The following is a 13266-nucleotide window of genomic DNA, read 5'->3' as shown; positions in this document are numbered from 1 at the left end:
ATCTTTAGTCTCTCATGTGACTTCAGGTGTTTACTGTTTAATAAACAGAAAAGGAGAATTCTGGATAATTCAGCCTGTTGGCAGTTCCTCTTCCTTGGTCTAATTAAATGATCATACATTCAAAACTGGCAGAATCCCAAGGTTGACAGAATCCTTTTGCCAATAACAATGTCTCCTTTGTGTGGCAGCTACACTTGTTTGTCTCAGTCTCAGAACTTTGTAGATTTAAGTCCTATTCCAGAAGGCTAGGCTGATTTCAGGTGTGCAAAAGAATGCCACACGGTCTTTTGAAAGACAGCTCGCAAAGCCCTCTCTGCTCTCTCATGCAAATGTTAATATTCCATTGAAGTTTCTGAATGAAAAGCAATGAAGTCAGTGTTCAAGTGAATATTTATTCCCAAATTAATATCAGTGGGGAAAAAAAAGTCAATTTAAAAAATAATTCCAGTTTGTGGGAGCTTACTGAGCACCAATCAGTTGCTATGTTTAACACAATATTAAAGAAACATCATTGGGTGCAAAATGCTTTGGACGAGTTGAGACTTGAAAGGCACTATACAATTGGATATAAAAACAGAAAAACCAGGATACACTTGCTGTATACATTCAGGATACAAATGCTCAAAACACTCAGCAAGTCAAGCAACAACCGTGCAAAGAGAAATAGAGTCAATGCTTTGTTCGAAAATCTTTACTCAGAATAGAGAGAAAACAAGCCAATTCTGTCTCTAGTAAAACTCAAAAGCATGCTGTGCACACGGCTGGGGCAGCATCCAATGCCACTTGTGTCCCACATGTGGGTGAGCCTTCAGGACTCAGATCGGCCTCACCAGTCATTTCCGGACCCACAGCCTCCAATCTTCCATTTGACTTTGAAGCCATGGTCATCTTCAACTATGAAGGATGAACAACAACAAAACACAAAAGTCTGTAGACTCAGTGATTGAAGTAAAACTCAACAGGTATTCTTTAAAGATAAAGACACATAACCAACATTTTGGGCTTGACCCCTTCATCAAGGTACCTGTTTGACCTGCTGAGTAGCTCCAGCATGGTGCTTTTATTTAATTCTGTCTCTTGTTCCTTTTCTCTGGAGAGGGGATGCAGAGCCAATGCCAAGCCAAGTGCAGGCAGTGGCGGCTGCAGCCAGGAGGTGGCGCAGCCTCTGGAGGACCATGCCGAACCGCCGCTGCCCCGACTGCGGGAAAGCTCAAACCACGATTGGCGAATGTGCCTTAGCAACCGTGGAAACGGCCCGTCCAATGAGTGGTGACGTTGTGGATGCCAGGGCCGCCGAGTGATGGCGGCGCCGGCGGCTGCTGGATGTTACACAGGGGAGGTGAAGCAACAGCTGCGGGACGGTGAGACGAGGGTGGGGGAGGCTCTCACGGGGTTCAAGGCAGCGGGGTACAAGGGGTACCAGCGGGGTACAAGGCAGTGCAGCCAATGAGCTGCCGCGATGAACCCATTCGCTCTCAGTCGTTGGCGTAGTCGGAGCGACTGCTCCATGTGGAGTCTTTCCTGGATCAGTGACTCCAGCTCATATCTGGCATTCAGTTATTTATTCTCGCCGAAACATCTTAACGGGTAGAACACAATAGATCTTGAGATCCTAAAAACATATACAAGGGTTGGGTTTTTAGGGTGAAGACGAGAGAAATTTCTTCGCCTTCAGAGTTCTGAATCAGTGGAATTTTCTTTTGCAAGGCCAGTGGATGCTCAGAAGATGGCAAGAAATGCGAGCAGAATCAGGCATTCAGCCCCTTTGCACCATTCCATAGGGTCATGGTTGATCAGATCTTAGCTTCAACCCCACTTTCATTCAAAAAAAATCTATCAATCGAACATAAAATTTAATCATTTAGCATCCATAAAATTTGGAAAATCCAAAAAGATTTGCACTGCCCAAAGAGTTCCACCTCAGCTCAAAATCTATACCCCTTCATCTTGAGACCAATGAAAATTAAATTAAATAGGATAATTTATTGAGCAAACAATGAGCTGTTGCTAGACAGTTGACATTTTGGGTAGGGAACCTTTATTGAGACTACAATAAAAAGGGATATGAAAAGAAGTAGGGGAGGTGCAATGGGGTACTGGTGTAGAAGGTGTGAGAGGTGGAGAGCCAGATAGAGGGAAAGACCATTGAGGTTTTTTTTGAGGAGGGGGGGGAACTAAAATTAGAAAAGTAAATACAAGAGTCAGTAAAGAGATGGAAACAGTGGAACCAAGTGGATTAACATTTTTTTTTTTTAAAAAGTGTCCATGCCATAAAGTTTAAAGTGGTCTGGAAGAAGTAAGATGTGTTGTTCCTCAAGTTTATGTTTGACCTCATTCTGACAATGAGCAAATTGTCTATTGTCACCTGTAGCAAGATACAATGAAAAGCATGGATTTGCATAGACTTCGGGCAAGTCAACTTGTACTCAAATACAGCAGTATTACAGCAAGTCAAAGATTTTACAGAATAGACTTTCAAGACAAAGTATGAAAAAAGTAGCTAAAAACAATGCAAGGGTATCATCCTTACCAATTGACAACAGCAGGAAAGAGGCTGCTTTGGAATCATGAGATTCATGTTATTGGATACCAAATCAGAGGACAGTTTGGGAACAGTCAAGGTAGGAGATAAACTGCAATATTTTTGAAGGGCAGAATACAATCAAGGGTTCTGCAAGTCAGTAATTTAGCATCTGCCCTACTCAGAATAGGGTTTTGTTTAAAAATTTTTAACTGCATCCCCATAATCTGTCTGGTAATTTTACAATTGTTTATAAATTTCAAACTGCAGATTGTTTTTGCATCTGCAGCAAATTTGACAGGTGCATACTAAGAGCAAAAGCTGTGAATGTGTGCACTTAGCAATAGCAGTGTTTACAATAGCTAAAAATTGCCTTTTTATTTTGTATTTCCAGGCTTTGGTCATTACATTTATCCAAACAGTTTCTTTAAATATGAGGGACAATGGAAAAATGGGAAAAAGCATGGTAAGACTTCTGTGTATCTTCTTTGGTCTAACCTAGTTTGATGATCTGGTCCAGCAAGAGCTGTAAAAGAAAAAATATTTTCATATGCTCTGGATGTTCCAGATCTTTCTTCTTTTAGAGTCATTGAAGAATGGTCTTTGTTTAATACAAGAAAAGGAGCACCCAAAATGTGTACAGCATACTTCCACCAATAGCAAAGTGATTATGAGCATAGAGCATTTTAGCACAGAAACAGGCCTTTTGGCCCTTCTAGTCTGTGCCAACCCATTATTCTGCCTAGTCCCTCTAACCTGCACGCATTACATATCTCTCTCATACATGTACCTGTCCATTTAAAAAATAAAGTTAAAATTAAACTCACCTTCACCACTTAAGCTGGAAGCTTGTTCCATACTCCCACCAGCTATCTTTCTCTTTGGCGTGATTGCATCCCTGTAACTCCTATCACCCCTCCAGCCATCCAAATGATCCAGGATTCATCTAACTTCAGCCCCAATTCCCCAAGTTTGTAAGGAGCTACAGTCAGATACACTTCTCACAGATGAAGTTGTTAGGGATACTGTTTGCTTCCTTGACTATCCACATTTTGAAAGAGAAGCATATCCCTGCCCTGGTTGCCAGTCCCTGCCTATAAAATAAAAAAAATAAAAACCTGTACCTCCTTGCTGAAGCTTTTTGTTCCTTCACAGGTTTGGTCTCAGCCTCCCACTTTTACTCTGGCCATGCCACTTAATCTTCTCTTTATTGACTACAGCTAATTAGCCAATGGAGAAATTTAAACGAGCACCTACCTTTCCCAATGCTTTTTAAACACTCCTCTGACGAGTTGTGTGTATACTGATTGAGGAATAAATCCCAAACTTCATTCACAATGCCATGCCATCTTTTATGTCAATTTGAAACAGTAACAAACAGATTCTGTTTAAACAGACAGCCAATTTTGTCCATGTTGGAAAATGCACAAAAATCTCTTGATTATAGTAACTTTCCTTCCGTAGTATTGTAATGAATGGCATTGAAAGCACATGTGACTGATAAGAATGAACAGTTATTCAAAGTGGAGGGAGAGAGAAAGTTACTAATTCTGCTGCTCATAGTAATATTATGAAAGCTCAGTCATATGTACAGATTAAGTCCTACTCTAGGATGGCCTGTAATGCCTTATACAAAAGATTGCACCTCTAAAACTGCAAGATTTCTATTCACCTCGACACACCTGCCTTACAGAATTCCAGCAGCACCTGCAATTTTTCAAGCAACAATGGACAAATTGCTACATGGGCTCTCAGTTGGGTGATGCCTAGATGATGTCATCGTCATGGACCAAAACGACATTGAACACTTACAAAACCGTGAAAAGGTTTTAACCAGACTACAACAGGCTAATATACGATTGCGAAAGGACAAATGTGTCTTCATGTGCCCCTTAGTAACATATCTTGGGTTTACAATCGACAACAAGGGGGTGCAAATTAATCCACCAGGAACAGAAGCTGTTCGCAAGGCCCCATACCCAACCAACAAATCGGAATTACAGTCCTTCCTAGGACTTGTTAATCACTACCGAAAACATATCCTTAATATGTCTACATTATGCAGCTGAACCAATTACTCAAGAAAGATCAAACATGGTATTAGAACACAAAAACTAAAAACACAGTCAATCAACTAAAGGAAATACTAATCTCAGCAAATAAGGTGCTGATCCACTACGACCAGAGATCAAATTTTAACAGTATAACCTGAGGAAAATCACAGAACAATGACAGCAAATAATGACAAAACCATGCTGCTTTATTTGTGAAAGGTTTATTTAGAAACCTGTTAACAGGAGGAATAAAAAGACAAGATTATCATCTAAGTAAAGAAGTTATACTAGCCGTGGATGCTTCAGCAGGACAAGGAGCGGTACTATCCCATCCTTGTCACCACTGTTGTGTATGCACTCACATAATTAAGACTCGGAGACGTGATGCTTTATTATCCTTCACTTCTATTAAACTAACATGGCTACTGAAACACAGGGTTATATATATATGGAAGGGTGACATCATGACGTGGGCATCATGAGGGTGGCTTAAACCCAACATGTGCCACTGCACTAGAGTCGTAACCTAGATTCTAGATATATCTAGAATGGGGATTGAAATTATTTTGTTCTATCCTGAGATACCACTAAGCCACACCTGAGGGTGGCATCATTAGCGTAGCGGTTAATGCAATGCTGTTACAGCACCAGTGACCAGAGTTCAAATCCCTTGCTTTCTAAGGAGTTTGTTCATTCTCCCTGTCTGTGTAGGTTTCCTCAGGATACTCTGGTTTCCTCCCAACATTCAAAATGTACCATAGGTTGTAGGTCAATTGGGAGTAATTGGGCAGCATGGGGTCATGTGCTGAAAGGGCCTATTACTGTGCTTATGTCTAGATTTTTTAAAAACTGTAAAATTCTTTCAAATTCCCATTGTGTTACATGCCTACCTGTGCTAGCAGCCAGTGAATGTATATGTATGCCCAACTCTATGTTTCCAGTTATCCTTTGAATGCTTAGATGATAATCTTGTCTTTTTATTCCTCCTGTTAACGGGTTTCTAAATAAACCTTTCACAAATAAAGCAGCATGGTTTTGTCATTATTTGCTGCCAATGTTCTGTGATTTTCCTCAGGTTATACTGTTAAAATTTGATTTCTGGTTCTGTGTAACACATAAATATTCTAGTTTATTACACGAAAATGCTGGAGAAACTCAGCAGGTCATGGAGCATCCATAGGAAGTAAAAGGCAGCTCTTCATTCTACTTTTATTGAATATTGATATTGCATTTGTGCTTATTGTCCTCATCAGGTCATGGGAAATTTCTAATGAAGGATGGCAGTTACTATGAGGGGGAGTTTGTGAATGGAGAAATCGAAGGCAATGGAGTCCAATATTGGGCCTCCTCAGGTATACAAGTACCTCATGCTACTACCTGTTACTACCTGTTATTAAGGAGGTGCTGAGAGAATCTTAGTAAGCAAGCTAATTTTGTGCCTTTAAAAGGCCAATAGAACCATAGAACTCTACATCACAGAAACAGGCCCTTCAGCACATCTAGTCCATGTCAAATTATTATTATGCCTAATTCCTTTGACCTTCAGCTGTACCACAGACCTCCAAACCTATCCAAATTTTTCTTAAATGTCAAAATCAATGATGTGACAATCAAAGGATTAAACATTTTTATCTTTTTGTAAAAAGTTAGGAAGTACAGATTAGCTTGTTTCTTGCTTCCTATTGTTCTTTCTCTTTGTTCCTTATTCATCTAAAGATCCTATAGTATTAGAATGGCTGGATTTTCAATAGCAACATACTTTTGAATACCATTTTTAATATAATAAAAATCTATCCCAAGCATCTCATTATTGTATACATTTGAAAGTGAGCCAGATAATAGGTTTGTGGACTGAATCATTTAAGAGGGTGGTTTGGGATGGAAATTCCAGAGCTTGGGGCTTAACTGTCTGAAGGTGTGACTATCATTGGTGGAGGGGATTAAAACTGGAGTTGCTCATGAGGCCAGAATTGAAGGAACCAAAATCTTAGAGAGTTTTAGGGCTGAATGAATTTGCAAGAGCAGAGAAGGGTAAAGGGGTGGAAGAATATGAAAACAAGAACAAGGCAATGATTTGGCAATTGAATTCTAATAGGTATTGAAGATGGGATAAATATAGTTGGGATTAGATATAATAAATACATGGTTGGGGCTTTAGCATACTGAATGATGTCAGAGTAGGGGATTGATAATGGAGATGGGAGTAGTATGGAGTGAAAATAATGGACTTCTTTCCAGTTAATTTTGATGGGATAGGCTTGTCTATTGCAGTGAGGACAAAAATCAGGGTTTACTATGAAGTCCAACACTGGCACCTACTTTGCTCATTTTCTTGACTGATACATAAATAGTAGTTGCTTCTTTGCAACTATTCAACAAAAGTATATGCCAGTTAAAAGGGGGCATATAAATCAAGGAAATCAAGGAAGGCATCAAACTAAAAGCTCATGTGTATAAAATCATCAAGAGCAGTAGGAAACTAGAAGATTGGGAAAAGATTAAGAAACATCAAAGAACCAGGAAGCGATCAATAAAGAGAGGGAAGCTAAACTATGAGAAAAGATTAGCACAAAATAGGAAAACGGACTAAAAGTTTTTATAATTATATAAAGCACAAAAGGATGGCTAATGTGAAGATTGGTCCCTTAGAAGTCAGCACCAACACATTCTTCAGCTCCTTTCTACCTAGGTAGAAAAGTTTCTGACTCTGACTCTGATTCCATTGCCATATTTTCTCCTTCAAGTATTCATCCATTCACTTTTGAAAGATGGAGGGAGTGCAGAGGCGATTCACCAGGCTGATGCCTGGAATGGCAGGAATGACTTATGAGGAAAGATTGTGCAAATTGGGATTGTACTCCCTGGAGTTTAGAAGATTGAGAGGGGATCTCATAGAGACCTATAAAATTCTGGCAGGACTGGACAGAATGGATGCAGATGGGATGTTTCCAATGATGGGAAAATCCAGAACCCGGGGCCATGGTTTGAGGATAATAGGCAAACCATTTAGGATCGAGATGAGGAGGAATTTCTTTACCCAGAGGGTGGTGAATCTGTGGAATTCATTGCCACAGAGGGCAGTAGAGGCAGATTCATTAAATATATTTAAGAGGGAATTAGATCTATTTCTTCAGTATAAGGGTATTAAAGGTTACGGAGAGAAGGCGGGGACGGGGTACTGAATTTTAAGATCAGCCATGGTCTCGTTGAATGGCAGAGCAGGCTCAAAGGGTCGAATGACCTACTCCTGCTCCTATCTTCTATGTTCTATGTTTCTATGTCTATGAAGTTGAAGTGATTTGACACCTAGTGTAAAATCCAGCAGAAACTTGCAATCTGACGCTGACTCAATTCCTCCCACTGGAACCTACACTTCAGTGGGATCTTACAAAATATAACAGAAGGATTGTACATACAAGTTCATGTAACCAGAAATGCTGAAAATATACTTGAAAAGCTGGCAAAGCCATGATCTAGATAGAACAGTCAAAACTAACAAAAAAAAACTTTAATAAAGGAGAATGCTTTTACATTTTTAAAGGAAATGAGTATTGTGGTCAGTTCAGCCAGGGAGAGGTCCACGGACATGGCGTAATGAAGTACTCTGATGGTTCCCAATATGAAGGCGAGTTCTGCTATGGTGCCCGAGAAGGTAAATTATTTTTTAGCTGACTTTTGACTCCAGTCTGCAGTCTAGTTTTGTGCCTTCTTGTATTGCCTTCTGGTGTAACTATAAATACATGACTACAAGGTGAACCTCAGCTTGTTGCTAGAAAAATAAATAACCTACCTTATTCCTCTGTTTAGGACATGGAATACTGACGGATAAGGAGGGTCAAATCTATCGAGGCTCCTTCCATAAGCATATGAGACATGGAGAAGGAGAAATATTCTACAAGTAGGTGAAGGGCAAGTCTGAGGTCCTCCAGTTTACATGTTCATATACAGGCAGACAAACATAGATATGAAATTGACATGAATGGTGTGACAGAAAGTTGCCATGAGTTTAGATGCACACATGTACAAATACACACACAGCTTGGAACTTTCTCTGTTGCAAGGGGATAACTGCTATTTCTCCAGTTAATCCAGTCCCTCATTCCTGGAATCATTCTATTAAACCTTTTCTGCATCCTTTGTAAAAGCTTTGCACTCTTCTTACAGCACAGCACCCAGAACAGAACACAATAGCTCAATTGTGGCAAAACTAGCATTTTATAAAGGTTCATTATAATTTCCTTGCTGAGGAACAGCTTCTCCAATGGGCAGTGAGAATGCTGAACGACCAAAGGAACTGCTCACACAAACCATCTGAGGCTCTCATATTTACTAGACAATATTTATTTATATGAATACTTGTCCTGCATAAGTATTTTTTGTCTGTATGTGTGTAATGTCTGGTTGTGTGTCAGTGTGTTTTGCACCAAAGACCGGAGAATGCTGTTTTGTCAGCTTGTACTTGTGGAACCATATGACAGTCAACATGACTTGACTTACTCTTGTTAACTATGCCTATAATTTGATGTGACTCTAGCCAATAGAGAGATTAAATTGCTTTACTCAGTTTCTTGAAACCACAGTTGGTCAAATTGTGCCTAATAATATAATAAATATGAAATGGGTATTTGGTTAGGGTAATTGGCCAGAAGACTTTCAGAACCTGCCCTGCTATTTATAAGGTGTTTTACTTTTAAACCCATTTTCTTGCACTATTCCCACATTCTTCACTTGGTTTGGCGTCCATAGAACCATAGACAGCTACAGCACAGAAAACAGGCTTTCACCCCTTCTAGTCTGTGCTGACCATTATTCCATTGGTGCTATTGACCTGCTCCCATTCCATAAACCTCCAGACCTCTCCCATCCATGTATCTATCCAATTTATTCTTAAAACTTTAAGATTGAGCCTGCATTCACCACATTGGATGACAGCTCATTCCAAACTCCCACCACTCTCTAAGTGAAGAACTTTCCGCTAATGTCCCCTGTCACTCAGAATTCTTCCAATAATTTAGCTACTACTGATGTCAGGCTCTCCGGCCTATAATTAACTGGTTTTCTTTTGGAGCCTTTTTTAAACAGTGGAACAACTTGAGCTACCTTCCAATCCTCTGGCACTTTTAAAAATATCTGCCAGGGCCCCTGCAATTTCTACAGTAGTCTCCCTCAAATTCTGAGGGAATTTCATCTCCAGCCCAGGGAATTTATCGACCTTTATTCACTGTAAGGCAGCAAGCACCTCATTCTCCTTAATCTCTAAATGTTCCATGACACTTCTTAGTTTCCCTTCCTTTCTTATGCTCTATGCCAGTTTCCTGAGTAAATACTGATGCAAAAAAACTGTTAAAGATCTCCCCATTACATGAGGCTCCACACACAGTTGACCACTCTGCTCCTCTAGGGGACCAACTTTGTCCCTTACTATCCTTTTACTCTTAATATACTTGTAGAAACTCTTCGGGTTTACCTTCACATTATCTGCTAAAACAACCTCATGTCTTCTTTTTGCTTTCCTGATTTTCCTCGAGTATTTTCTTGCATTTTCTGAACTCTTCAAGTACCTCACTGGCTCCTTGTTGCTTATACTTGCTGTACACCTCCCTTTTCTTCTTACCAGATCACTAATATCCCTTGAAAATCAGAGTTCCCTATGCCTGTTAATTTTGTCTTTAATCCTTACAGGAACATGGAAATTCTGCACTCTCAAGATTTTGCCTTTGAAGGCCATTCACTTACTTATCACACCCTTGCCAGAAAATAACATATCCCAATCCACTCTTCCTATATTCTTTCTCATTTCCACAAATTTTGCCTTCCTCCAATTTAGAATCCCAACATGAGGACCAGACTTATCCTTTTCCATAATTAACTTGAAGCTAATGGACCCAAAATATTCACTTACACATACCTCTATCACCTGACCTGTCTTGATCCCTAACAGGAGATCAAATACTGCATCCTCTCTCATTGGTCCCTCTATATAGAAAACTTCCCTGAACACATTTCACAAACTCCAAATTTCGCTACAGATTTTTTTAAAAACTTTATTTAATGACATGAATAAAATAAAAATTACATTTAAAGAAATAATAAAAAATAAGATAATAAAAATTAGAATACTACATCATTAAATTAACCCCCCCCAATAATTATAGCACAACATTAATCATCTAATTTAAAATTAATCCAACCCTCCACCCCAAAATAGAGTGAAGAATTAATTAACAATGTTGTAAATAAAATAGAAAAAACCCCACTTACAAAAAAAGGATAAAACTTAACAACAACAAAAAAATTACTAACAATAAAAAAAAATCAATACTAAAATAATACCCTTAAACATATATTTAAATCAAACATAATTCATGTATTTAACAAATGAAATCCATTTTAAAACTAAATTCAAATATTAAAATCATATATCAACCACATATCTGTTATAAAAAAAATCATAATTAATAATACATAAATACAGAATTTCCATTAATAATTCATCGAGAGAACAAAAACATCCCTTAGAAAAACAATCAGATAAACTTTTTATTCCCTTCCCCTCCCCTTATATAAAAAAAAGAAAAAAAAAGAAAAAAAAGTTCAAACTCTTATAAAATTCTCCATATTCTTCATTTATAACATCTTCAAAATTCTTTATCAAAATTAACTTAATTTTATTAAACTCTACTCCCTCAATGTATTTGTACTTAATTTTCTTCTTATTATTATCACCTTTCCCCTCATCTTCCTCTTCATCTAATTCAACATCCTCAATTTTTGACTTATTATCTTCTGTGACATCATCCTCTTAAAAAAGAAAGAAAAAAGAGGAAAAAAACCCCAAAAAAAAGAAAAAAAAGGAGAGAAAAAAAACCTCCTAATTCCCTCTCAATTACAATCAAAACAAAAAGAGTTAAAAAAAATAATAATTATTATTTATTTAAAAAAATAATTTAAAAAAACCTTCACTTCTTAACCCAAAAATTAAAAAGAAAAAAAAACAGGTCGGAGGTTACAACTACCTCCTCCTGTTTAAACCGCCCAAAGCGGTAACTTCCCCAAAATATTGGGTGTGAGATAACTCACAGGTAGCTGATGACTTCTGGAAACTAGTGCCCACCCAGTTCCCTCTCCCAACTCCCATTTCATTAAACTATCATCATTATTTAAACTATTTAAACTCTTTTCAAAAAAAAAATACAAGATTTATTTTTTTAAATCAACGTTACCACTTCGATCACCATTGCTTCCATTTCTTTTAAAAATCTGGATACCACCTTACATCTCTACTCTCTTTGGAGACCTTGAAGGACTACATCGTTCCTGAAACTGCATGATTGGTAGAGACTAAGCAAAGTCCATAACCTCTTTAGGATTGTCAAAGAATTTTGGCTAATTTCCATCCTAAAAAATCTTCAGTACCGCAGAATACCTGAATGTTGCCCTATGTCTTTTTTTCCACAACCGTTCTTTCACAGAATTAAATTCGTGTCGTAATAGCATAGTATTAAATCTCCATCTTGAAGCTTTCTGAGCATCTTGTGAACTCAAATATTCTAATAATAATAATGAATGATCCGAAACCAATCTAGCCTTATACTCCACAGATGTAACCCAATCCTGCAAATGTGCTGATATTAAAAAATAATCAATTCTAGAAAAAGAATTATGTCGCGAGGAATAAAAAGAAAAATCTTTCTCTGTAGGATTAACTCTTCGCCAAATATCAATTAAATTCAAATCTGCCATCATATTAATCACTTGGATTGCCATCTTAGACTTCTTAATTACTCTTGAGTACTTATCCAATAAAGGCTCCAACACCACATTCAAATCTCCCCCAACATCACATTAGAGTTCGATTGTCCAAGTAATAAAGACATATCCACAACAAAAGCTGTATCCTCAACATTAGGAGCATAAACATCAAGCAAAGTCCATGCCTCATTAAAGATTGTACAATTTAATTTTAATAATCTTCCACCATTTTTCTCTTCACTCTGTAACTAAAATGGTAGATTCTTATGTACCAAAATTGCCACACTTTTTGCCTTAGAATTAAACGAAGAATAAAAAACGTGCCCAACCCATTCACGTTTGAGTTTCAAATGTTCCTTATCTATTAAATGAGTTTCCTTTGCCATTGCGACCACCGTTTCTTCCATTTCTTCCAGAAATCAAATTCCCTTCTTGCAGCTCTGCCCTCTTTGGAGACCGTGGAGGACTACGTCGTTCCTGGAATTGCGTAATTGGTAAAGACTGAGCAAAATCCATAGCTTCTTTAGGATTATCAAAGAACTTTGGTTGATATCCATCCTGAAAAATCTTCAGTACCGCAGGGTTTCTAAATGTTGCCTTATATCCTTTTTTCCACAATAATTCTTTCACAGAATTAAATTCACGTCGTTGAAACATAATTTCCTGACTCAAATCCGGATAGAAGAAAACACGATTACTCTGAACCATCAAAGGAGATTTGTTTTGCTGTGCATTTTTAATAGCCATACGTAAAATAGTCTCTCTATCACAGTCATTTAAACAGCGAACCAGAACAGGTCTTGGATTCTGTCCTTCTCAAAGCTCTATGAGCCCGTTCCAATATTAAACCTTCAGAAAACTTATCTTGTCCCAACACTTGTGGAATCCATTCAGTGAAAAACTTTCTTGGATCTGGCCCTTCTAAGCCTTCTGGCAAGC

The 13266-nt window shown here is 38.1% G+C and overlaps 1 protein-coding gene and 1 long non-coding RNA gene across 8 annotated transcripts in view; one reads left to right on the top strand and one right to left on the bottom strand.

The window, feature by feature from the left end:
* LOC138754369 (MORN repeat-containing protein 1-like) overlaps positions 1-13266 on the top strand; it is a 260124-nt gene that overhangs the window by 9081 nt on the left and 237777 nt on the right. For 3 of the 7 annotated variants that reach the window (XM_069918561.1, XM_069918560.1, XM_069918558.1), the window contains exons 1-5: positions 1234-1361; positions 2916-2987; positions 5829-5927; positions 8117-8227; positions 8383-8473. In XM_069918561.1, coding sequence (XP_069774662.1) covers positions 1301-1361; positions 2916-2987; positions 5829-5927; positions 8117-8227; positions 8383-8473 — 434 coding nt within the window. In that variant the 5' untranslated portion in view covers positions 1234-1300. Of the gene's footprint in view, positions 1-1231; positions 1362-2915; positions 2988-5828; positions 5928-8116; positions 8228-8382; positions 8474-13266 lie in introns of those variants that run through there. The other 4 variants (XR_011351710.1, XM_069918563.1, XM_069918562.1 and 1 more) reach the window with 3 other exon arrangements.
* Positions 677-1553, bottom strand: LOC138754374 (uncharacterized). Its single transcript, XR_011351726.1, has 2 exons — positions 1025-1553; positions 677-894 (listed from the first exon to the last, which is right to left on the bottom strand). It is a non-coding gene; the product is annotated as an uncharacterized lncRNA (long non-coding RNA).

This window comes from Narcine bancroftii, chromosome 2, assembly GCF_036971445.1.
Source record: "Narcine bancroftii isolate sNarBan1 chromosome 2, sNarBan1.hap1, whole genome shotgun sequence".
NCBI lineage: Eukaryota > Metazoa > Chordata > Chondrichthyes > Torpediniformes > Narcinidae > Narcine > Narcine bancroftii.
Note: the sequence above shows the minus strand (reverse complement) of the source record. Positions and strands in the feature narration are given on the sequence as shown.